The 27,025-nt window shown below is 32.7% G+C and overlaps 1 protein-coding gene across 1 annotated transcript in view; it reads left to right on the top strand.

The window, feature by feature from the left end:
- Positions 1-27,025, top strand: part of Ost48 (dolichyl-diphosphooligosaccharide--protein glycosyltransferase non-catalytic subunit Ost48) — a 50,800-nt gene that overhangs the window by 6,797 nt on the left and 16,978 nt on the right. Inside the window, exons 2-4 of the mRNA XM_075380844.1 lie at positions 5,048-5,212; positions 15,269-15,405; positions 18,223-18,411. Of these exons, the coding sequence (XP_075236959.1) occupies positions 5,048-5,212; positions 15,269-15,405; positions 18,223-18,411 (491 nt within the window). The remainder of the gene's footprint in view (positions 1-5,047; positions 5,213-15,268; positions 15,406-18,222; positions 18,412-27,025) is intronic.

Genomic DNA, 27,025 nt, shown 5'->3' with positions numbered 1-27,025 from the left:
TGTTGTCATCAACACACACACTCTTCTGTCTACGGCCTAGTTTGCTTCCCCTTCTTCTCATCACGCCACCTTTCTTCAGTGCAGGTCAGACTTCTACTGGGTGCAGATGTTCTGCCTGCAACTCGTTTTCTTTCTCTCTTTTAGTGTGGTTATTACAAATTTTTTGATGCTGCGTATTATTCGTTAATGTTAAACCTCCTGAATTTTGATTCATTAATATTTTTACACTTTGCTCTTAACCGTAAAATGAATTTCAATAAAATCCGTACAGTGTCTACATTATCTTTCAAGCGTCTTCATTGTAGATGTTAACATAATTTTACAACTAATATTTACATTTACCTCGTGTGTTTTGTTTTATGATTTTCTCATTATTCTGTTGTTTCAGTGAAAGTTTTTGTGAAAAAAGTATACAATATTTGTTTTCAAAACTGGTTACATGCTTCAGTTCAAATCGTATTTCTAGTATATTCTAGAGCAATTTTTTACCTTGTAAGAACTCCCAACGTTTCCTCTCAGACTCAGGTGCATCAAATACTGCTGCTCCAATAAGTAGATACTTGATTTATTATGAGATGTTTATTGAATATTCTGAATGTCTCCATTGTCATTAATAGTAATAAGCAACAGGATCTCCCCTTAAACAATACATTACTTTTTGAGAAAGTATCAGGTACAATTTGATAAACTTTATTTATGAATGTGTGTACATATTACTTTATGAGTTTATTATTCCTGTATCAATAGAAAACTTTTTGAATTTTAATTTCAGAAAGTTAGACTATATGTATGATTATCATTTTACATTTATATTTTTTCTGTGCAATCATTCTTTTTGTGTTAATATTAATATCTTCCTTTGTGAAGTTTACAGTACAACATTTGTACAGGTTAATAATTAATTTAGTAGTTTAATCTTTGAACTGTTTAGTTAATCTAACTGTCTATGTGTTGATAATTTGTTTTTTAGAATTATAGTGTCAAAATGTGATTTTTTATACTATCTGAAAAATTGGAATTATGAAAGTGTATTTTTTAGTGTTTTATGTTTAAATATGAATTTTTGGGATTGTTATTTTATAAATCAAACTTTTCAATTCTAATTTAGTAGATTGTAAGGTCTCGACAAAAACTGATTTGTTGATTATGTGCCTTTTGTACGTAATGTATTGTCAGTTATTATTTTTCTGTTATAATTAAAGTCCAATACTTTGGCAAACGAGCTATGTTTAATTTTTGTGTTTTACCCAACAGCCAGTATCATAAAAAGAACACAAGTCTGGTTATCTTAAGAAATTAATTATATATAATATTTTAAATACTGTGAATTCTGATGCTATAGTTTATGCAGATGGCTCTAGAAATGTTAATTCTGTTGGTTATGCTGGTGTAGTTGGCAACAGGATATACATGTTTGGCCTTCCCAGCATTGCCAGTATTTTCATTGGGGAGTTATATGCTGTTAATAAGGCCTTACGTATAATTAGCCCAACATTTTTACGTATACTTGTTTGCTCAGATTCCATGAGAGCTACTCAGGTAATTAGTGAGTGTACTCCTGGCACCTATTGTCTGTGAAATTCATTGTTATTTTATGAATGAATCAACGTAATACAAGTGTGAGCTTCTGCTAGATCTCCAGTCATATTAGAATTTCAGGAAATGAGCGCATTGATGATGTGGCAAAAGAGTTTTGTTTTCCAGACTCCTTTCACCAGTCGTATCGCTTTGAACGATCTTGGCTTGTTTTCTAAAGAGGATGGTTCATGATGAGTGGCAGAGTGAATGGATGTTAATAGTAACAATAAACTTCATCCAATTAAGAACACTGTTGTCGTGAAGCTCTTCATGCAGAAATAAGTAGAGCTGAAGATATTATTTACAGTTTGCGATTAGGGTATACTAGGGTCACTCATGGATATCTGATGATGCAAACAGATGCGCCCATTTGTGCATGTTGTGACTACGAACTAACAGTGCACTACATCCTTGTGGATTGTATCTGTTATGCAGCATTGTGTAGCAAACTAGGGGCTAACATGTGAACTGTTCTAAGGGATAATGAAATGTTATCTTATGTTTTACAAAGAGCTGTCCATTTATATTCAAAAATTTTAATTACCTTATTGTGTTTCAGCTATTTATGTCATTTTCTGTAAAGCAGATGGTAATTTTATTTTAATTGAGATACAGGCTTTTTTTATTTTTATCTTGCTAGGTTTTAGCTTGTAATTAATTTTTAAATCTATTTAATTAACAATCAGTGTATCATGTCAGGGTGATGACAACGTGAACACATTTTTAGCCCAGGAAGAAATATGAGAAAATTAAATTTTTTTTGGACAGTGGTAAGTCTCAAAGTCATCACCAGCCTTTGCTGATGACAATGTATGCGATTCTAATGAAATAAAAACCTCTAACCCTTCTTCACTTAAGAACTGGACCTAACCATCAGGCAGTTATTCAGCCCGTATGTGAATATAGTAAGACTTCTACAGGCAACCCCACTCCTGGCCTTTGAAATAGCGAGTTCCAGTGTTCCCCGAAAATCTTTAGCAAACGTCCAGCTCAAGGGGTTTGCTGCCCATTCTCAGGAACTAACTTCCTCGACTAAACATATTGGCTTTTTCTTCTTAAGATCTTTACCCTCAATTTTGGGCTAGTTCTTCCTGGACACCAGAATTAAAACTCCTATTTACTAATAGCAGATTCTTCTGTCTTCCCATTTTACACAATCAAATATTGTGCTTTCTGTTGTATCTATCCTAGCACATGAGGTATCACTCTTCCTTCTACCTTTTAGATACCTTTTGAAGTACCCGTGGTCCGTGAGAAATTTAGTCACCTAATACCTGACTTCCACAAATTCTCTTTGAACCCACCTTTACACCTTTCTATACAACCCACTACGCAGCCTTTCTTGTTCATCTGCCTGTAATAGACCTGGTCTGACCCGGTAAGTGACCTGGCCTGCCACTTATTTAACAGCAAATCTTCAGTTTTGTCCTTCTGCATACCATCGCTATACTTCTTTAATGAACCAGTAGATTGGTGGGAGGTAAACCTGCCACAGTGAATACTGTGTCTTGATGTAGTCCTGTATTCACAACAGACTTGTATTGCCATAATGCATTGGACTTCTAAACTTATTCTCGCTCTCTGTAACACCATGTGCCAATCCCTTCGACCAAACAGGAGTTGATGCTGAATTTGTGACAGAAAAGTAAGCCCTCCTCTTAAAGTGCCTATGTTCTACAGTATGACACATAATTCGGCTAAGTGATTTTAGCCTTCTGTCTACTTTTTGGACACCTCTTTTACGTGGTATTGAAAAGACCTTTTGTCTAATTACTCCTAAATACTTCATCGCTCTAGAAGGTAGAATATACACCTCATTCATTTTAAATAAACTGGCTAGATTCTCCCCCTGCCCATCATGAGTATGGCCTTTGTTACATCAATTGCCATCTCCAGACTTTTATCCGACATCAAATTGTTTTATTTGTTTTAGGACCAAGTTTCCCACCTCCATCACTCTTTCCTCGGTTATTATTACTCTGCTGGTTCATCTGCAAAAGCTATGGGTTGTACACACTATGGATAGGCAACCTCAAAATTCCATCACATGTGAGAATCCATAAGAGGGACCCAAGAACTGAACCCTGAGGTACATCCCTGCTGATCCTACAATGTGATGGGCTTCCTCATTAGATCCGATAACATCCCTGTTACCTCCAAAAAGGTGGCTTGTTACCTGAATTTACATCCATTATCCAGATATCATATCTTGTAAAGATCCACCTCTTTTATTTAACTAGTGCTGTTAGGCACAGTGGGGAAGATGGACTTGGACCAACACAACTTGGGGAGAATCACCTCTATCATAATGGCAGAAGATGACTGATACCGACCTAATACTGCAGAGTTCTAGGTTCCACTCCATGCTGTTGTGGGAACCCAACTGGCGTTGAGGGGAAACCTCAATGCCACTGCAGATGTATCTTTCACTCTTATCTGCGATTCATGTTTTTCTCTCTTCCTAAGGGAATAATAAACCTTTCCAGCTTCTTCCTTGAGTACACTTGATTTAACCTGCCTCAGCAAGTCAGCATGAGAGCTACCCACCGCCTTCGCCACAACCATTTTGACTGGCTCTTAGTCTTGTCGGCTGTATCCTAATCTTGTGCTTATTTTTTGTCTTTCGTCTTTCCTCCTTATCCCCTTCAAAATCAGAGTAAGCTCTGTTTTCCCTCCAACCCAGGTATCAAGGATACACCTCATATTGAGGTCCATTTTGTCACCTGCGGCTCCTCACACCGGTTATGTCTTCCTTGGTGAATTCTAACACCTTCTTCACGGTTCCATATATCTCTAGCAAGGTTTTTTCTTATCCTAAATATTCACTTATTGTTATAGCATAATTTTTTACTACTTTTATGTCAACCTTGTAACTGCATATGATCCTAGCGCTTTGGTCATCCACTAACAATTGTCCTGAAGACAATTTATTAGGCCTGAGCAAATGCTTTAGTTATTGATGTTACCAAATTATTTTATTCCTGTTGTATACATCTGCCTTCAAACATTTCTTTTTGTACCTTCTAAAGTTTTCTGTGAAATATGACTTACTTCTGTGTACTTCTTACTAATGTTAATTATAATACTAATATGAAGTAATGTTACTTCTGTGTAATATGACAATGCATCATTATGGTCACCACAGAAATAAAAACATATTTTTAACAATTTTTTCTTAATTACGTTTCTATCCTTGAAATATCATTTGACCTATTATTGACCAATCGTCCTTAATTTTTGGGTATATTTTATAGTTTTCATCTTATGGGTAATTCTTTGGTGGCCAGATCTGAATCTTTGTATTTAAGTAGATGGAGTGTGTATTCATTTACAATAATGTTGTAATATTGTAATATACTTAGGTATGGAGTACCTTCATACTAAGTATGGAGGCACTGCATACCATGTATATGTATGTATGAACAAATATACAACATTTGCATATTAATGTGTTTGCATTTTTTTTCAGAAAGAGGATATTCATTAACATTCAAATCTGCTGATGATTCAGGTTTAATATTATCAAAGTATGGAGAATTCTTATATCAAAATTTAATTATTTTTTCACCTTCTGTTGAAGAATTTGGGGGTTCGCTGAGTGTAGAAGCTGTTACCGAATTTATAGATGGGGGAGGTAAGTGAACATGGATTTATTTACATGCACAAGTTAGTACTCATTCTAGTATTTGGCATGTATCATCTTTCCATGTAGTTTTTACAAAGAAAGAATTATCAAAACTAAGATCTCGTATTATATTTTTCATATAGGCTGGAGAGCAGTGATTTTATGCTGAACAAAAATGTAGGCCAATTGCTTTTAGGCTATTAAAAATAAAAACACTAATACAATAACCATAAGCAGTGCAATACAAAAAGATAAAATACATTTTTATTACGTACAACATTTAATATATTACTTTCTATGGACCTTCATCATAATTTTTTTTTTTTTTTAATGTAGATAGAAAATTTTACACTATTATATAAATATATTTTGTGGAATTTTGTTACTGTATTTGCAGCACAAAAATTTATTTGAATTTCACTCATAGTAATATTTTTTTATTATGAAGATTATTTTTACTTTTATTTATTATTTTGTTCACTATTAAAATTATTTAAAAAAAACTCGTTAGAAATAATTACAACCTTTTTTTTTTTTTTTTGTCTTCAGTCATTTGACTGGTTTGATGCAGCTCTCCAAGATTCCCTATCTAGTGCTAGTGGTTTCATTTCAGTATACCCTCTACATCCTACATCCCCAACAATTTGTTTTACATACTCCAAACGTGGCCTGCCTACACAATTTTTCCCTTCTACCTGTCCTTCCAATATTAAAGCGACTATTCCAGGATGCCTTAGTATGTGGCCTATAAGTCTGTCTCTTCTTTTAACTATATTTTTCCAAATGCTTCTTTCATCATCTATTTGCCGCAATACCTCTTCATTTGTCACTTTATCCACCCATCTGATTTTTAACATTCTCCTATAGCACCACATTTCAAAAGCTTCTAATCTTTTCTTCTCAGATACTCCGATTGTCCAAGTTTCACTTCCATATAAAGCGACACTCCAAACATACACTTTCAAAAATCTTTTCCTGAGATTTAAATTAATTTTTGATGTAAACAAATTATATTTCTTACTGAAGGCTCATTTAGCTTGTGCTATTCGGCATTTTATATCGCTCCTGCTTCGTCCATCTTTAGTAATTTTACTTCCCAAATAACAAAATTCTTCTACCTCCATAATCTTTTCTCCTCCTATTTTCACATTCAGTGGTCCATCTTTGTTATTTCTACTACATTTCATTACTTTTGTTTTGTTCTTGTTTATTTTCATGCGATAGTTCTTGCGTAGGACTTCATCTATGCCGTTCATTGTTTCTTCTAAATCCTTTTTACTCTCGGCTAGAATTACTATATCATCAGCAAATCGTAGCATCTTTATCTTTTCACCTTGTACTGTTACTCCGAATCTAAATTGTTCTTTAACATCATTAACTGCTGGTTCCATATAAAGATTAAAAAGTAACGGAGATAGGGAACATCCTTGTCGGACTCCCTTTCTTATTATGGCTTCTTTCTTATGTTCTTCAATTGTTATTGTTGCTGTTTGGTTCCTGTACATGTTAGCAATTGTTCTTCTATCTCTGTATTTGAACCCTAATTTTTTTAAAATGCTGAACATTTTATTCCAATCTACGTTATCGAAAGCCTTTTCTAGGTCTATAAACGCCAAGTATGTTGGTTTGTTTTTCTTTAATCTTCCTTCTACTATTAATCTGAGGCCTAAAATTGCTTCCCTTGTCCCTATACTTTTCCTGAAACCAAATTGGTCTTCTCCTAACACTTCTTCCTCTCTCCTCTCAATTCTTCTGTATAGAATTCTAGTTAAGATTTTTGATGCATGACTAGTTAAACTAATTGTTCTGTATTCTTCACATTTATCTGCCCCTGCTTTCTTTGGTATCATGACTATAACACTTTTTTTGAAGTCTGACGGAAATTCCCCTTTTTCATAAATATTACACACCAGTTTGTATAATCTATCAATCGCTTCCTCACCTGCACTGCGCAGTAATTCTACAGGTATTCCGTCTATTCCAGGAGCCTTTCTGCCATTTAAATCTTTTAATGCTCTCTTAAATTCAGATCTCAGTATTGTTTCTCCCATTTCATCCTCCTCAACTTCCTCTTCTTCCTCTATAAAACCATTTTCTAATTCATTTCCTCCGTATAACTCTTCAATATATTCCACCCATCTATTGACTTTACCTTTCGTATTATATATTGGTGTACCATCTTTGTTTAACACATTATTAGATTTTAATTTATGTACCCCAAAATTTTCCTTAACTTTCCTGTATGCTCCGTCTATTTTACCAATGTTCATTTCTCTTTCCACTTCTGAACACTTTTCTTTAATCCACTCTTCTTTCGCCAGTTTGCACTTCCTATTTATAGCATTTCTTAATTGCCGATAGTTCCTTTTACTTTCTTCATCATTAGCATTCTTATATTTTCTACGTTCATCCATCAGCTGCAATATATCGTCTGAAACCCAAGGTTTTCTACCAGTTCTCTTTATTCCGCCTAAGTTTGCTTCTGCTGATTTAAGAATTTCCTTTTTAACATTCTCCCATTCTTCTTCTACATTTTCTACCTTATCTTTTTTACTCAGACCTCTTGCGATGTCCTCCTCAAAAATCTTCTTTACCTCCTCTTCCTCAAGCTTCTCTAAATTCCACCAATTCATCTGACTCCTTTTCTTGAGGTTTTTAAACCCCAATCTACATGTCATTATGGTCGCTATCAAAGTCTGCTCCAGGGTAAGTTTTGCAGTCAACGAGTTGATTTCTAAATCTTTGCTTAACCATGATATAATCTATCTGATACCTTGCAGTATCGCCTGGCTTTTTCCAAGTGTATATTCTTCTATTATGATTTTTAAATTGGGTGTTGGCAATTACTAAATTATACTTCGTGCAAAACTCTATAAGTCGGTCCCCTCTTTCATTCCTTTTGCCCAGCCCGTATTCACCCACTATATTTCCTTCCTTGCCTTTTCCAATGCTTGCATTCCAATCTCCAACTATTATTAAATTTTCATCTCCTTTTACGTGTTTAATTGATTCATTAATCTCTTCGTATACACACTCTACCTCATCATCATCATGGGCGCTTGTAGGCATATAGACGTTAACAATCGTTGTCGGTTTAGGTTTTGATTTTATCCTTATTACAATGATTCTATCGCTATGCGTTTTGAAATACTCCACTCTCCTCCCTATCTTCTTGTTCATCACGAAACCTACTCCTGCCTCCCCATTATTTGACGCTGAGTTAATTACTCTAAAATCACCTGACCAAAAGTCGCCTTCCTCTTCCCACCGAACCTCACTAATTCCTACTATATCCACATTCACCCTATCCATTTCCCTTTTTAAATTTTCTAGCCTACCAACCTTTTTTAAGCTTCTAACATTCCACGCTCCGACTCGTAGAATGTTATTTTTTAATTACAACCTAATTTTAATAAAATATTTTATTAGTAAAATTCAAAGTATTTTTAACAAAAGATTCTTTTAAATTTTATTCACAACTTAACAGTTCACTAATAGATTAATTCTTACTGTTATGTCTATAATTTATGTACAGGATTTCAAAAAGAAAATTATTTCTAGTCGTTTATTGAACTGATATGTTGAGGATATTGTTTTATATACAGTTCCATAACTGAATATGTTGAATAACAAGATATAAGATTGCAAGAAAAAGTGGACTGTATTGTTAATTATGTGTAATAGGTACTGCTTCAATCCCGCCAGGTTTGTAATTACGAGATTATAAAGAAAATAAACACACTGTTACCAAAACGTATGATGTATTGACAATTATTAATGACAAATATCTATTTAACTGCATTGAGTGGCGCTGGCAGTCAGGATCACAGTTAATATGCGACTGACCACTCACATGTCTGAACGCCTCCCACCATTAATACGACAATGGTGCTATCTCCAATGTGCCAGCCGCCAAGAAAAGTTTTCTAAATTTTTTTATTATGCTAAGATGGTATTAATATTAACTTTGTAAAGGTAACAAATATGTAAATAAAAATAATAAGGTTAAGATAATACAATAAAATGATTATAAAAGGAAAACTACATGGTAGTATGTGTTGCTGATAACAACAAGCATGTTCAAATCAAAATTATAAACACTTGTTTGTTTTGATTCATAGGTGATTTGTTTGAGATGATTAGATTTCTAGATAGTGGCAATTTAGACAATTTTGCAATTGATTTTTTAAAAATGTCTTGACTGTTCCATAATGTCACTCGCACAAGATTGTCCATTCTGGGTCATTCCAGTAAAGTGAACTATTGATAATATCTTCAGCTTTAAGACCTCTTGATAACAAATCGACTGAATTATATTCTGAGGGTACATGATTCTAGTCCTCTACACACATATTTTCCAGAATTTCACTCATCCTATTTGCTATGAAAATTTCCTTTATGAAGGACATTTATTTAACCAAGCTAATATGATATTTATCATATATTTGTATGATAAATTTCTATGATATTTGAATCTATCCATAACTGCTGATTAAATCAAAGGCTTTGATTTGATTGATTAAATTACTGCTTTGATTCGAACAAAGGTGAGGTTTATGACATTAAGAACCTTTAATGTCGATCGCAAAATTAATACAGTTCTAACCACAGAAGTGAAATCCATTTCAGAGGAGCTACCTTTGATTTTGCACATAATAGTTTGACTGTAATGTTTCCGCCACTATCTGTGAAACGTATATATAAACAAGCACCATATGCCTTTTCAGAGGTGTCTGAAAATCTGTGCAGTTGTAAGTTATAACATTTGTTATTTGCCAAGACTAGCCTGTCAGTTTTGATTTTATTCACTGAAAATAGATGTTGATGAATATTTTTTCATGATTGCTCTAAATGTTAAGGCAAGGGATTATCCATCCAAGATTTTCTTGCCAAATCCATTGTATAAATATTTTATAAATTATAGCCAACTGGAGCTATTAGTTCCAGAGGATCAAAGATTGATGCGATAATAAGTAAAACGTTTCTTTTAGTGAGTCTTGGTTGAAAATATTTGCTTTCAGTGCCAACTCCACAGACAAATCGAAGTTGATCACCATTTGGTAGCCACAGTAATCCAAATGTTTTAACTGTATCACTGCCATTAATGCTCAGTGAATGCGGTGTTTCTCTCAGTTCCAATAGGATTGCATCTTAAGAGTTCCTTGTTGTTTGTTGACAACTTGCGAATTGGGGATCCACCAGAATTTAAGAGTTCCTGAAGATCACACTGCAGCTTTATGGCTTGATCTATGATTTCCGCGCCAGAAATGCAGTCATCAACATAAAAGTCACATTCAAGGATTTCAGATACATTTGAGATCAATGGTATTCTTCAATTAGTTGCAGTAGGCATCTTGTTGCCAAAAATGGCATTGATGATGTACCATATGTGACTGTAGTTAGTTTGTATTCACAAACTGACTTATCACTATCTTCTCTCCACAGTATACACTGAAAATTATAATCCTGAGGATCCTTATGTATATCTGTCTGCATTAGAGGCAATTTATGTGTAAGAAATCAAAGTTTAATCGAGCACAGATCTTGTTGTATTGTGGGGTCGTATCGACTTAATAATGTGATATTATTACTTGATTTACAAGAAGCGTTAAAGATAATATGTGTTTTTGTTGAAGTGCTAGCTCTCTTAAACACCACATGATGAGGTAAGTAATATATAGTTTCATTTTCCTTAGCTAGTTCGGCGAGTTGGATATGACCTAACATTTTGTATTCCTTCAGGAAATGATGTTAATCTTGTTGTAGCTTAGCGTTATGATTCAGTTTCCCTTCGAGAAATTGTAACCTGGACATCACTCTCGATTTAGACATCTAAAGAAGATTGATCTTGACGAAAGAGTATTCTTACAATAAAACATCCGTTTACATCTCGCGCTGTATTTTCACTAAAATATGATTCACAAAGTTTTTCTTCCACCATTAGCCGTGGTGGTAAGGTAATTTCTTTGATCTGCGAGAATCTTTGGACTTGTTCATCCAATGAAGTGTCATGATGAATAAATAAACCGTGATTGTAAGGTTTGTTGTATGTGTTTATATTATATTCACCACTTATTATCCACCCAAACTTGGTTTTTTTTGTAAAACTGGATAAGTTCCTTCGTGAGTTAACAGTTCCATGTGTAAAAGTTTTAAGGAGACCTGACCCCTAATAACATAAATTCATTGTGGGATGTTAAATTTTGGATCAGCAAGTTTAATGGTGATAGGAATATTCCAATGTTTATAATCTATATGTACTACTGAACTACTGAACGGGAAGTCTGTTGTAATTTTTGGTAATATGTTACAATTTATATGCATGGAAAAATTAGACTGACTGGATGCAATCTCTATAGAGATCCTATGTTTAGATTTTGATGTCCAGTTGTTAAAAGATGTAATAATAGGAACTGGGTTTTTGGAGTGTCTCAGTTTCAAACATTGTAATAAGTTTTCGGTAGCAAAATTTACCTGCAAGCCATTTTCTAAGATTGCTCGACATACCTGAAAATTACCAGAACTTTCCTGCACTTTTACAAGTGCAGTTGCTAGCAATATTTCACATTGTTTCTGTTTGTTAGCATAACAGTTCATTTTGCATCGGTATTGGTTAGATTGCTTATTATCATCAGCACTTGGTTGTGAATTTGAATTACATTTGGCATGAGCTTCGTTAAAGCGAAGATTAGTATGATGATGTGCATTGCATTTAAAACAAGCTGTAATTGATTTACATTCTTTGAATTTATGGTTAGATTTTAAATAGTTAACGCATAAGTTGTTAAATTTAGCTATGTGTTATCGGTATAAAGACTGCATAATAGTTTGTATGCATTATTAAAGTTAGCGTCCATTATCGGAATATTTTGAATAAATTGTTTTGCTTCTTCTTCTAGTGAAGCGAGGTGATAATGAAATTTCTAGATGTTAGTTAAAGAATTCGCGTTCAGTATTAGGCTTTCGAATGTATCTTAAAATGATACCATTGCGTATAATCGCCATTAAAATACAGTATTTTTATTGTCGGTAAGTGAATAGGTAAGATCTCGTTAATGGTTACCTAATCTGATACAATAAATGATCGGTTAGGCTCTTGTTTGATTTGTTCTATTCCTAAGACTGTTTCTAAGTTAGATGCTACGTTATCATAAAGATCTTCAAACTGTACCCTATAGCTTGAGTGTTTATCATCTTCCTCATTCAATTCTAAATTATTCTGATTGGAGTCAAATTCCTTTTGAATATTAGGCAAGCTATAATATTTTGTATACAGTAATTGAGTATTCGATGATTTCGCAGAGATCATTTACAGAGGTACTTGTTCTTGTTAGAATATCATTTATTATAAGTCTTTGTTCAATATGGTTCTTATTTCCAATGATTAAAACAAAATTTTACAAATTACAGATTAAAAGTTATGAAGAGGTTAATGTGCTTAAATTCTAAGGTTAATTAAAGTAGTTCATGACTATTTGACAGGAATACAGTGCAAGGAAAGTAATTCTTGTTATTAGGAATAATGAGAGTTTAGAGAGTAACAAGGAATAACATAGAGATAAAAATGTAATTAAGTTGACTTAGCTGAACACAATTAAATGATGTTGTTGATATTCTGCTGGCAAGCACTAATAAGGTGGCGACTCGATGACTAGTTGACCAATTACACACGCTACAGCAGTTTTCAGAATAAAATCAATAACGATTCAATACAGTGTAATTCAATAAGAATGATATACAATACTGTTTATAACTTAAAACCACAATATAGCTTTTCAAGATTTGCAATATATTGCTTGCGTGATTTGCATAACAAGTTATCCGATGCTCGGTATTTGCATCTTTCTGATGTATTGAACTCACGAAATCTAAAAAACTTACAAAATCTATTGAATAACAAGATGTAAGATTGTAGTAAAAAGTGGACTGTAATTATGTGTAGTAGGTACTACTTCAATCCCACTGTGTTTGTAATTACAAGGTGAAAAAGAAAATAAACGCACTGTCACAAAAAGGTATGATGTATTGACAGTCATTAATGACAAATATCTATTTAACTGCATCGAGCAGAGCTGATTCCAGAGCTTGAAATAAGGAAAAAAGTTCATACAAATGTACGTCTGTAAACACTTTAGTTAGCGAGTTAAATGATTTCCCTTGGATTTCAGTTCTCCCAGTGAAATGAGGTCATACTGAAATTTTTAAGGCATTACAAAAAAGGGGTAAACTTGATGGTTTCTTATATCTTTTGGCTTGAAAAATCAAATAAAACATGTCCCAGAACTGTAGATTCCATAATTTTCATGATACCCAATGTAAAACAGAAAAATTTAGGGAGGAAAACCCCCTTTTTTAAGGTTTTAAGTACAATAACTTTGTTAAATGACTAATAAATGTGTCAGTTTTATTATCAAAACTTGTAGAGAATTTAGTCTGAGAAAATTGATATAATAAAGTATACGAAGAACAAAAAAATCAACTTTTATTAGTAAAAACAAAACAGGAAAATATTATGAATTTGTAAAAATTAAAAATAGCTGTTTTTAGTACAATAGATTTTGACCTTTGATAGACTAGGCTTGGCAACACTTTATGCTTCAAAATTATTTTCCTGGCGCTTATGTTTCATCTGAATATCAACCAGTACATGATGATGTAAGGGAAAATATTCTTCAGGCAGTGTACAACAGTTTCAGCTGCGGAGAAATTTGTTGGTTGTGTAAACTGTATATATTAAGTAATGCTGGATAACCGATTATTAATAATTACTTTCTTTATTTACTTTCAATATTTACACTTCGTTAATTTAACATCACAATGAGTTATAATAATTTATGTTTTATAATAATGTTAAGTTCACATTTATTCGTATTTTAAAAATGTATTAAATATGTCTGGCTAGAACAATAAAGATTTAGTGATGTTAAAAACATCTTAAAGAAAAGTAAATTCATAAAATTAATTCTAACAGTAATTAAGATCAGCTGGTTCATTAACAAATCAGAAGAAAGAAGATGATGGGAGATGTTTACATTTAAGTAAGAGGACAAAGAAAACAAATGAATCTGAACTGGCAGTACTGCGTAGTCCTACGAGCACACCAAGAATTTCTACAGTATTCAACATTCCACAAAGTACAGTATGGAGATCATTACATGCTTACAGGTAGTGTCCTTATTGTGTTCAAACACCATGTCAACTTCTCTAGCTTAGTAACTGTGCCAGACAATTGCAATTTGTCAATGGGTTAACAATAAATACCGCTTAATTCCATTCACACTATTTTTGGATGCAGGAATCATCTACTTCAATTGTTTTCCTGCGTCTGCTGATATAACTACAGGATTTTGAAGAGACAAATTAACACAAACTTCCTGGATGTAACTCTTCTAATCAATTTTGATTAAGAAGCGTTCTGAACTTTTAATAGGAGAATTATGTAGTCATTTATTTTTTACCTCCCTCACAACACTTGCGAGTTAGAAAAAATTCATATGCAAAGAGTTTATATGATTTGATTGTGATATTACTCTGTATCTGTAAACTAATTAATTAATTGTTTGTTAAGAAAAAAAATATTCTAAAAAGTTACAACATTCTGTTGATGTCTATGTCATATAGTAGCACCTTTATCGTTGATTTGGTTGTTTCTGGATGTAAATCTTGTTGAGACCGGTAAATAAATATATGTAATTATTGTTATTTCAGAAATAAATATCTTTTCAATGTCATTTGTGAAACTTAAATTATAGTGTTAAGATTTTTATTATTATCTGTTTAATGGCATGCCAACCTTACTTTCTATGGTTATATCACTGTGTTAACCTCCTATATTCTTAGCAATTATAATATCCTCAGAAAGGTGTAATTCTCCTTTAATGTCTGTTGTCACCATTTGGGGTAAAAGGGAAGATTTTCAAAAAGGCTAAAAACAATTATGCGTGTTTGCAGTAAAGTTTATTGTGCTAAGCTTCAGTTCTTGACTCCAGATGCTTTAAAAAAAAAAACAATAATCTTGTACACAATATTTGTCATATATGATATTATTTTTTGTTTGGATTTCAGGTAATGTATTAGTTGCTGGGAGTTCAATGTCTGGTGATATACTGCGTGAATTGGCTTCTGAATGTGGTTTTGAAGTAGATGAGGAAGGAGCATCGGTTATTGATCACCTTAATTATGATATCAGTGATAACGGGAAGGTATAATAAATGTGTCTACTTATTGGTAGTTAACAGATTTTTCTTCATTTTTTTAAATATAGTGATAGTGTTTGTTGCTATTTTCAGTCTTGTCAAAAGTAGTGATTTAATGTGAAAGATCATTTTGTAAGCGGTTATTGAAGTAACAATTTGAAGTCAATGTACTGAGTCATCGTAAAAGAATGGTTGGGTTTAAGTTATGAGTTAAATAAGTTAAATATAAAAGTACTGAAAGTTAATATAGTTTTATTTTTCAAATTTTCCTTGTTAAAGCTTTCTTATCTAATCAATAAATGTCAATATGATATTTAAAATGTAGCTCAGAAAATGTCCAATCAATATTCATTTTCTACCTGTACATGATGTAACATCTTTTACGGTTACAGAAGTAATAATTTAAAAAATAAATTTCCTTTGGATGATTCTGGACACAATCTTTGCAAGTAAACAGTATTTTTTTATGTATCCCCGCAAGAAAAAGTCACAAAAGGCTAGGTTTTGATTTCTTGGTGGTGAAGGTATTGGGCCTTTTCAACTTGTACATCTGTCTGCAAATTTTTTATTTGAAGTCTGACGAACTGATGCTTTGAAGTTTGGGGAAATGCACCGTTTCGCTAGAAATAAACTTTATATACTTTTTTGAATTCATTGTGTTTATAAGAAAGCAACAGTTATTTAACTTATCAAGATAGATAATTCTGTTAATAATCTTTTCAAGAAAAAAAGGCTTGATTATCCAGTTTTTCATTAAACCACTCTAAACATTAACTGTTGTGCTGCATAGTTTCTTAAAAATGCATGTCAGTTTTGAGAACCTTACTAACAAGTCTTTTAAGGGAAAAAATAGCTTCAGTGTAAAAGTTAATCGTTTAGAATTGATTTGTGTTTATTAATTTTGTTTATAAATTCAACAGCCAACTGGAAACATTTTTCTATGTTACATGATGTTATTTCATCTGGTAGCTGAATTCTATATGCTTACAAATGTATTATTTTAAATAGAATATTATGAACGATTATTTTTGGGATTTGTATTTTAAGGCTTCAACAAGTGTTGAGTTATTGGAACTTGTGGTTACAGATCATTTAATTTGTTCTTTCTTCTTAACACTAACACTTTCTTCTTAATCCAGTAGCCTTTCAGGAAATTACTGTTTGAGAACAAATCCTGTTTCTTTTAATCGATTGACCGGCATTATACATTGTTGTCATATAGTCGCTCCTCATACTAAGCTTTTTGTTAAACAGAAAACAAACACACCTCAGCAACATTACAGAAACTGATGTTAGTAGTTTAAATAGTTACACAAATTTTCAGGTGGAGGATTTGAATGCTGCCAACATAATTTCTTAAAATGTTCCTAATGGCTTGGTCTGATTCACTGAAACTTCCACTGTTATTTTATGATGACAGTGTATTGTAGAATTCTGATGTGTAGAGATATAATTTTAAATTATGTTCACATTCGTTGAGCAAAACATATCAAAAGCATAAACGTAACTACTTTGTGGGGCTCATTCAATAAGTTTAAAACACCACAATGTCATTTAAATTTCAACTTACTTGTTTTGCAACATATTCTGCTACTGTTATATACTTTTTCTACTGTACTATTATCAGCAAAACATTCTGCCTTTATAGTAAATCTGTTTTGTACATTCGATTCTACTTTTTCATTAATGTGAAACTTTTCTAAACGTAATAACTTCTTGAGGGGCCCGAACAAAGAAGTCTGGATTATAATACGTAGATGTTATGGAACTTCCCAATCTAATTATTCTATGAGTTCAATTGTTGGTTGTGTAGTGCATGATTGAGCATTATCTAGTAAAAGTAGTTATCTTTTTTCCATTTTCACAGCTTTTACTTATTTTCAAGTATATCTCACATTACTGGATGTTGATAAATTAGACCTTCATCATCCAGAAAATCATTAGCGCTAGCTGATTTTTTACCGGCCAGTCTTGAATCCAGAGCTGGGATGCTTCTATATCTGAACTTTGCAGTTAGATTTCATTCAACAATGCATTCAGTTCTCATCAAAAGTTGCACTTCTTCTAAAAATCCATTTCCTTTGATCACGTAATGTTATTAGAGTTCCCTTCACATGGGAAGTTCAAGTTCTTGACAATTTTTGGTAGGTCATCTTTGAATCACAAAGCACTTGTTTTCTGACAGTTGATTGACTAATCGAGCAAATATTATAACTTTTAATGTGAACTGATGCTTACATTACAATTTGCACTCGGGTCATCTATTTCCTTGAATGAGTTCATCGATCAAGATTCCAGAACCAGAGTGATTGTGCCTCATAGATTGTAACATTTGGACTCAAGAGGCTACTTTTAAACTGTTCAATCTCCTAAAAATTTGTATAATTCATGTAATGTTTACAATATGAACTTGATCATTCAGGATTAAAATTTAAATTTACATTCTTTTAAAGCAAAAAATTGAGTCTTAGTTTTTAAAGGTACACCTTGCCATAGGATATGCCTTTATTGAATCTTTTATATTTAAATAATTGTCGATTGATTGTTTTTAATTAATTGGCGACAGGGTTGCTAGATATGATTTTGGAAGTATCATAATCTTTATTCGAATGTTTTTTTAACTGTAGTTACATACTGATTGACTTCATATTTGATTTATTGATAGTCATGAATCATTTATCATGGTAATGTTGATAAATTATGCTGGCTGTTTGAATTAGTTATTTTTAAAATCCACTTCATGTTATAGTTTTTTATTTTTTGGTAAATTTTTTTATATATTAATACTGTGTGATTTCTTTCTTTTTTTTTGTTGTTCCATAGCATACATTAATTGTAGCAGATCCAAAGAATTTAATAGATGCTCCAGTTATTGTGGGCTCCAAAGATGTGCCTCCATTATTATATCAAGGTACTGGCCTGTTAGCAGATATTGATAATCCACTCGTATTACAGTTGTTAACAGCAGATAGTACAGCTTACTCATACATACCGGATCAACCAATTAAAGAGGTAATGCACTTATCTTCAAAATTTATTTTTTACAGTGTGATTTCAGCTAGATGAAAATTTAGTGTAAAATAAAATATATATATATATATATTTTTTTTTTTACTATAAGTAGGTAGTTTAAATTTCTTTTAAAATCCTTCAAAACTAAAGCATTAATAAATTTAGTACCTTGTATTGACTTAGGTTTGTCAATTCATCAATTTGTCCCAAAAATCAGATGACTGTCTTACTCACCAAACCTAGAAATTTTTCTGAAATTAAAATTAGTGATGAAAGGACAGCATTTTGAGACTGTTGATGATATTAAAGAAAATTTGTCACTGACCTTAAAGGCTATTTCAAATAAACCTATCCAAAACTGCTTTGCGAAGTGGAACCAACACTGGGAAAAGTGTGTGAATAGGGGAGGTGAGTACTTTGAAGAGGACAAGATCCAATAATCAGTAAAATTAATAATAAACATTAAAAAAATAAACTTCAGTTATTTTCTGAACAGACCTTGTATAATATCTTAAGAAATGATGCTGAATCCTTTCAATTATCATAATATTAGGATTATAGTAAGAATTCCATAATACCGAGTCATATTCTAAGATAAGTTTACCTTATCTTAGTTTACCTTATCTGGTATGTAAATGTTTGATGGTACTAAGATGGATAAAACTCCTAGAACACCTCATAACAAAGCCAAGGGTGCTCTTTAAAACAAAATTTACAACCCAGATTGATACCTAAATTACAAAGATTATCTTGAGCAACTAATATCGCTTCATTTACATTATAATTGTATTGAAGAGGAAATCTGTTTCTTGTATATGTAATGGGGTAACATTTATTTATATTAAGAGACATAAGATTGAGACTACACCATCAATATATTTTGTCACATTAACTCGCAGCAATGCTCAAAAGATTTAATTTGCATAGACAATTTAATTATCATCTGTATATAATAGTATACGAGCAAAAAGTACAAACTTCATGCATATTGTTAATGAAGATATTAAACAGCAGCGGATCGATGTGATATGCTTGCTGGATACTTGATGAAACAGTAAAGGATATACAATAAAAACCTTTAACTTTCACGTATCAAGTACTATTTCTAAATAACTAGAAATCCACTCCAGTAGGTTACCAAACACTCCAAATTTTTATAATATCAATAAAAGACTATTGTGGTTGACTTTGTCAAAGGCTTTACTGAAAGCAGCATATATGGCGTCTACATGACCACAATTATATATTGTATTATATATATTGAATATATATTCTCAGATTAGTAACGGTAGATTTCTTCCGAAACCGTACTGACACGTGGAGTGATATTATTCTTAATCGGTTCATATAGTTTAGTTATGATATCATACCGTAAAAATCATACTGCAAAATTAGAAAGAGTGTACCAAATTGAGATTGGTCTGTAATTTATAACTTTGGCTTATCACTTGATTTATATATCAATGTGATAAAACAAACTTTCCATTTATTTTGAAAAATTTTTTTTTTAATGAAAAATTGAATTTTTTTGTTGTCATTTGACTGGTTTGATGCAGCTCTCCAAGATTCCCTATCTAGTGCCAGTCATTTCATGTCAATATACCCCTTACATCCTACATCACTAACAATTTGTTTTCCATATTCCAAACATTGCCTGCCTGCAAAATATTTCCCTTCTACCTGTCCTTCCAATATTAAAGCGACTATGCCAGGATACCTTTAGATGTGGCCTATAAGTCTTCTCTTCTTTGAACTATATTTTTCCAAGTGCTTCTTTCTTCATCTATTTGCCGCAATAGCTCTTCGTTTGTCACTTTTCCACCCATCTGATTTTTAACATTCTCCTATAGCACCGCATTTCAAAAGCTTCTAATCTTTTCTTCTCAAATACTCTGATTGTCCAAGTTTCACTTCCATATAAAGCGACACTCCAGACATATACTTTCAAAAATCTTTTCCTGAAATTTAAATTAATTTTTGATGTAAAAAAATTATATTTCTTACTGAAGGCTCGTTTCGCTTGTGCTATTTGGCATTTTATATCGCTCCTACTTCGTCCATCTTTAGTAATTCTACTTTCCAAATAACAAAATTCTTCTACTTCCATAATCATAATCTTACAAAGTAAAGGAAGTATTGTGATAGCAAATAATTTTGGTTTTAAAATTTCAACAGAAATATCTATTTTGACCATCCCTGAATATATTTGGACTAGTCTCGGCATGATGTCTGTACATACTGTTATCACATATATGCCTAATTTAATATCAGAGGTTGACAACAGTAGCAGCTCAGATGTCAGCTGGAGCACAGTATACGTATGCTCTGGTACAAGCATCACTCCTGCCGCACAGTTCTCCCACCATAGCGGTGCTGTGGCACCACCACTCTCAGGCTCGTATATGAGCCTGAGCATGAGTATTTTTAATTCATGATCGACCACCACCTGGAGAAGACCGAAAAGAAGAAGAAGAAGATGGAAAAAGACAGAAGAAGTTCCAGCGTGGGACCTCCTGGCGGATGCCAACATCCTCACCGGAGCAGCAGGCCTGGCCGGCCCAATGAGGGAGCCACTGGACATGGTGCTACCTTCTTGCTCTGGCTCACTGGGCTTTATTCACCTTGGCTGGCAGACTCAGCAGCAGGAGCCGGCCCAGTGTGGGATTGCTCAGGGAGAACCACCTTGGCTGTGCCGGTGAAAGATGACTGATGCTGACCGGATACTGCGGGGTTCTGGGGCTCACCACTGCCACGCTGTAGTGGGGACCCAACTGCCGCTGAGGAGAAGCTGATTTCAATGAATGAGCTGCGACTCCCCAACTACAGCCAAGCCAACTTTGCTAGAGACCAGCTTTCAGACCCAACAGCTCTTCTCAGAGCTAACGCAAAAAATGACCCTTTTCAGGGCTAACTTAAGGTTATAAATTACAACGAGCCATCAAAGCTGATCGACCACAAAAACGGCCCTTTTCAGCGCTACCACAAGGTTATTAGTTATAACGAGTCGTCGAAGCCAATTGACGACAACAGCAGCCCTTCCTCAGGGCTACTACAAGGTTATTAAGTGCCATGTTTCATCGAAGCAATTTGGCGATAGTATGTCTTTATGTATGTAGGTATATATTTTGCATAACTCAAAAACGATTAGCCGTAGGATGTTGAAATTTTGGATTTAGGACTCTTGTGACATCTAGTTGTGCATTTCCCCTTCTGATTGCAATTGACTGAATCATAAGTGTCCAAAAAAGCCCAAAATCTCCAAAAATTTGGATTCTGGACTTAACTGCAGTAATAAGCCCTCATGAGAGCTTTTCAGCAATATAACATTAGTGGTACTTATTTTCACTGGTTCCACAGTTATAGCCAAATAAAATTTTAATTAATGAAATATTTGGCTCTTACAAGAAGGCTCATCAGTTTGAATCAACTTACTTTAATTAACTTATTTTCAACTTTTTTTTTAATTTAAATATATTGATTTATAAATAATTATTAACGTGTGATTATAAAAAAAAATTTACGATATCTAATTATTCAGTAATAACAATAAAAAAAAAATATGAAAAAAAAATTAGAATTATTAGTGAAATAAAATTTTATGTAGTTTTAAAAATGCTTATATGTAATTTAATAGGCATTATTACATATGTGTAATACGTAATAAATTTGGTGAAACATCTGATTGTTTAATATTAATTGAAAATTGTAATTTAGAATCATATTATTTTTGGATTTTCTAGTTTAATTTTATTTAATTATTCTGGAATTTTTGTTAAATTTTATCTACATTAAAGTTAACTACAGAGTGACTGAAAATAGACCCTCACAAGAACAACATTACACTGAGGCATACATGCCCAATCTTTAATAAATTGCAAAAAATTCTTATCTTTTAGTTCATTACTCCTCCGACATTGTTGGACAATAATCTCCCTAAGTCAGAGTTGATAATCATTTCGTTTGTTGCCAATCATTTAATTGCTCTTTGGTTTGACATAATTTTTCTGATTGTGTACACATTCTCTAGTTTTCAAATTTGTTCTGCCTTTATATTCATCATCCTTTCTTAATCTTTTTATTCTTTCCTTGGTCTTAACATTTTCTTCCTCTTTATACAAGGGTAAATCAAATATAAATGGGATTTTATTTATAAAAAAATTTATTTATTGAAAAATAAAAGGAAAATATAATTTATTTTTCTATAGTTTCCTGCTTTAGAAATACATTTTTCCCAGCAAAAAGGAAGGTTTTTTTATCACAGCATTGTAGAATGAAGCTAGTTGCATCAGGAGCCAATTGCGCACAAATCCCTCCACGCTCTCATCTTCAAATTGTTGCCCTACAAGAGGTTCTTTAAGCTGCCCAAACAAATGAAAATGCAAGGGCATAGGTCCGGACTGTAGGGAGGATAATCAAATTGAGTCTAGTGCATTTGTTTTAGTTTTGAGACCGTTGGAGCTGCAGTATTAAGCCTGGTGTTGTGGAGGAGGATGGCCTCTTGAATCAGTTGGTCTTGTATTTTGCGGCAATATGCAGCCCTCACCTCATTCAGCAGCTTGGAATAGTAAATAACATTGATTTTGCGTTGCTCATGCAAAATATCTATGAGCAAAATGCCCCTCACCACTCAAAAAAACGGTTGAAAGAACCTTGTCAGCTGACAGTCGAGTCCCTTTGCTTTCACTAGGGCTGCCTCCCTTTTCCTCCACCACTCTATACTGGCTTGTCTTAACTGAGGAGTGTAGTGGTGGACCCATGTTTGTAGTAGTAAGTCTGACTCAAAAATGCATCACCTTCTTTTGCAAACCTTGCAGTAAGACTCTGACAGCTCCAAAGTCTCAACTTCTGATCTGCGCTCAAAAGGTGAGGGATCCAACTGGCATACACTTTTCAAAACTGCAGGTCGTTCTTGATGACCACTTGACAGCTCCTATAACTTATTCCAACCCATTCTGCAATTTTGGATACTGTTGCCCATCGATCATTTTCAAGAATGTCTTGAACCGTGTGAATGTTTTCATCTGTACCGCTGATTCAAGGACGGCGATCGTGTTCCTGATTTTACACGAGTCCATGACAATGTTTGGTCCCCGAACTGTGCAGTCAAACTCTGGAAAATTTCCATCGCTTGAACTCCTGCACGAGCAAGAAATTTTACAATTATGTGTTGCGCAGTGGAGGGCTGTACCTGTTGCTCCAACATCGTGAACGTTACTGACAAATTGGTTGGGAGTGTGGAATGGCCAGCTCTCCTGACTCCTAATGACCCCCACTCTAGCCTACTAGAAGCACAGGCCCAGCTACCAACTATAGATGCTCAGGAACAAAAATCCTGTTTATATTTGATTTACCCTCATATTTATCATCTTCTCTTAATGATTTTATTCCTTCCTTGGTTTTAACATTTTCTTCCTCTTTATATTTATCATTTCTTAATTTTTTTAATCTCGTGGTTTTTTAGAGCTATATTTCTTCATCTTTCTTTTTCCTGTATGATTGTTTCTTTTCATTTTTGATTCAACAAATAATTCAAAAATAAAAACGGAACATTTTCCACTGTACGGTTGAAATTAACATTTGTTACCAGTATACAGGAGTTCACTAAACAGAATAGTTTAATTATTATTATCTTTTATTTACATGACACATCAGAAATCTGAAACTTTTGCTAATCAGCAACTCACGAAGATACGAATAATACTGATCTAATAATACAAGTAATAAAGGAATTTTTACTCTATCCTGATATTTCATGTAAAATTGTTGAATTAATAATTGTATAAATGTTTGATGTTAATAAAATCTAATATTTCAGCAACTGTGTAATTGTCCACTTTATTAAAGAATTGGAGGATTGTATCTCATTTTCAAATGAAATAAGTTTAAATAAAGTGCAGAAAAAATGTGTAAATGTAATTTAATAGGCATACAAGTAAGTCATGTGGTGTCCACATCTGATTTCTATATTCAGTGGTCCATTTATATTATTTCTACTATATTTCATTACTTTCGTTTTGTCTTTGATTATTTTCATGCAGTAATTCTTATGTAGGACAAAAAATTGAATATGGAGGTTAATGGAATGGAAAGAGTAAAGGAGTGATTTTTTTTATTATAATTGATGGTATTTGATCTGGACCAGGTATTTTATTTGATTTTAATTCAAGAAGTTTTGAAAATACTTCATATTGTGTACTTAGTGGTTGATATTTAAGTATGGAAACAGCATTATCCTGTACATCTGAGAGGTATTTGGAGGCAGAAAGAAAAAAATGGGGTTTTATGTTGTTGAAAAAAAACCTGCATTATGGTGGAGTTTGAATTTTTGTCCACCATATTGAATCAAACTTAATTTTTTAAATAGGAAGGTGGATATATGACTCATGATTTAAAATTTGACAGTAGTGAAACCCGTTTTTCTATTAATGCCTTCCTTATCAAGTTACAAGCATTCAAAGTTACAATGACTGAAAAATCGTGTTAACAGTAAAACGCACCACATGAACAATTTTATTGTATTTTACGTTCATAATGTATGCAGTAACAAACTTTAGATAAGTCTTATATTATTGATGATAATAATTAACAACAGAAGAACAAATTAAACAGCAATATCAACTGATATATTATTTACTTTAGTTATTACAATATTTATTTTAAAATTTTAAATAAATGTTTACGATTGTAAATTACTAATGAAATAAATTTTGAAAGCATATCATTCTTCAATAAATGTTCAAAATGCTTCCCCTCTAAGCTTGGCAGTGTGCTAATCTGAAGTAATATCCATTCATAACTTATTGTATCATGTCTGGTGGTAAATGAGCAGATTCATCAATTATTCTTTTTTTCATATCATCAATGTCTGCAGGTTTTGTTTTATAAACATTATGTTTCAGGTACCCCCAAAAAAGTAATCCAGAGGAGACAGGTCTGGGAACCTGGCAGGCCATTCTATGGCTCCTCTATGATCTATCATAGGAAATTGTTCATTTAAAATTTGCCGTGTCCTTAGATAATACTGAGGATAATCTTGCTGAATAATCTTGATAATCTAGATAATCTTGCTGAAATTATATGTTATTTAATTCTTATCTGATATTTTCCCAGATATCTGGTAAAATTTTGTTGACTAACAAGTTGCAGTAAGTATATCCTGTAAGATTGCCAGCTAAAATAAAAGGCCCTACAATACAATGACCGAACAATTCCTACCCAAATGCTCAAATGAGGGTACTGTGTATGAGCTTCCAACATGCATGTGGAATTATTATCGCTCCAATATTATCAGTTTTACTTAATTGCATGGCCATTTAACATAAATGTCGCTTCATCAGAAAATATTATTAAATTAGAAAAATTTGCTTTTACATCTAATTTTGGTATTATAATATCATAATCGTCAACTCGGCGGTCAAAATCATCTTTCAAAAGTTCTTACTTCAGGTGTTCCTTATAAGGGTGAAATTTATCTGTTTTGAGAATTTTTTGGACTGAAAAATAATTGATGTGATGTTTGACAACGGCTTTTCGAATCGATGAATGAGGGTTTTCAACAAAGCTCTGAAATACATCTAATGACTGCACCAGTTGTAAAAGTTCTTGGTATACCGATTTCTTCAAATCATTGTGTTGTCTTAATCACAGTTGATTTACGTATTGGTCTCTGTTTGGAAATCTATCATTAAATAAATTGCATACCTCTTGTAAAGGCCGAACTCTGTTACCATACCTGTACATCATCACCAGAGTTATTCTTTTGGTTTCATTTAAAGAAGGCAATGTTATTTTAATATTTAATAAAACTAAATAAATGTACAAAAAAACTAATAATAAATTTCACCAAAAAGCAAATTTGAACGGCTTCAAATTTTTACTAGCGTTATCAAATGTTACCGTTGCAATTATGATGAAGTAAAAAGGTGAAATGAAGAGTTAATAAGTTGCATTTTTTCAATATAATACAAACTGTATTGTGACTTAACAGCTGATTTACTCAACTAAATTTGTAATACATTTTTTAAGTAAGTATTTCCAGCTGATTTGTTTCATTTATAATAAATAACAAATATCAGCAGATATTAACGTTAGAAGTTAATTTTTATTTAAAAAATAATATCAGATAATATAGCTGTTTAATTTGTTGTTTGTTAATTATTAGTTTTTGTTTATTATCAATATTGTAGCGCTTTTTAAAGTTCATTATTGTATGCATTATGAATGTAAAATGCAATAAAATTGTTCACGCAGCACATTTTACTTCATTTTACTGTTAACATGATTTTCCATCATTGCAACTTTGATTGTTTATGTCTCAATAATGAAGGCATTAACAATAAAATGGATTTCACCATTGTTTTTCTTGTAAAAATTTTTAATTGAAATTGCGTGTCATATATCCGACTTCCTGTTTAAAAAAATTGTTTGATTCAAGATGGTGAGCAAAAATTAAAAACCTACTATAATGCAGATTTTTTTTAACTCCTGTAGAACCCCATTTTTCTGCCTCCAAATATCTCTCAGATATCCACCATAAATCTGTTTCCATACTTAAATATCAACCTGTATGTTGCTTCTGACAGTTGGAGTTCCTGTCGATGGGTATTTTATAACC

This window comes from Lycorma delicatula, chromosome 13 (genome assembly GCF_047948215.1).
Source record: "Lycorma delicatula isolate Av1 chromosome 13, ASM4794821v1, whole genome shotgun sequence".
In the NCBI taxonomy this organism is placed as follows: Eukaryota; Metazoa; Arthropoda; class Insecta; order Hemiptera; family Fulgoridae; genus Lycorma; species Lycorma delicatula.
The sequence above is the reverse complement of the archived record's forward strand: the minus strand, read 5'-3'. Positions and strand labels throughout refer to the sequence as shown.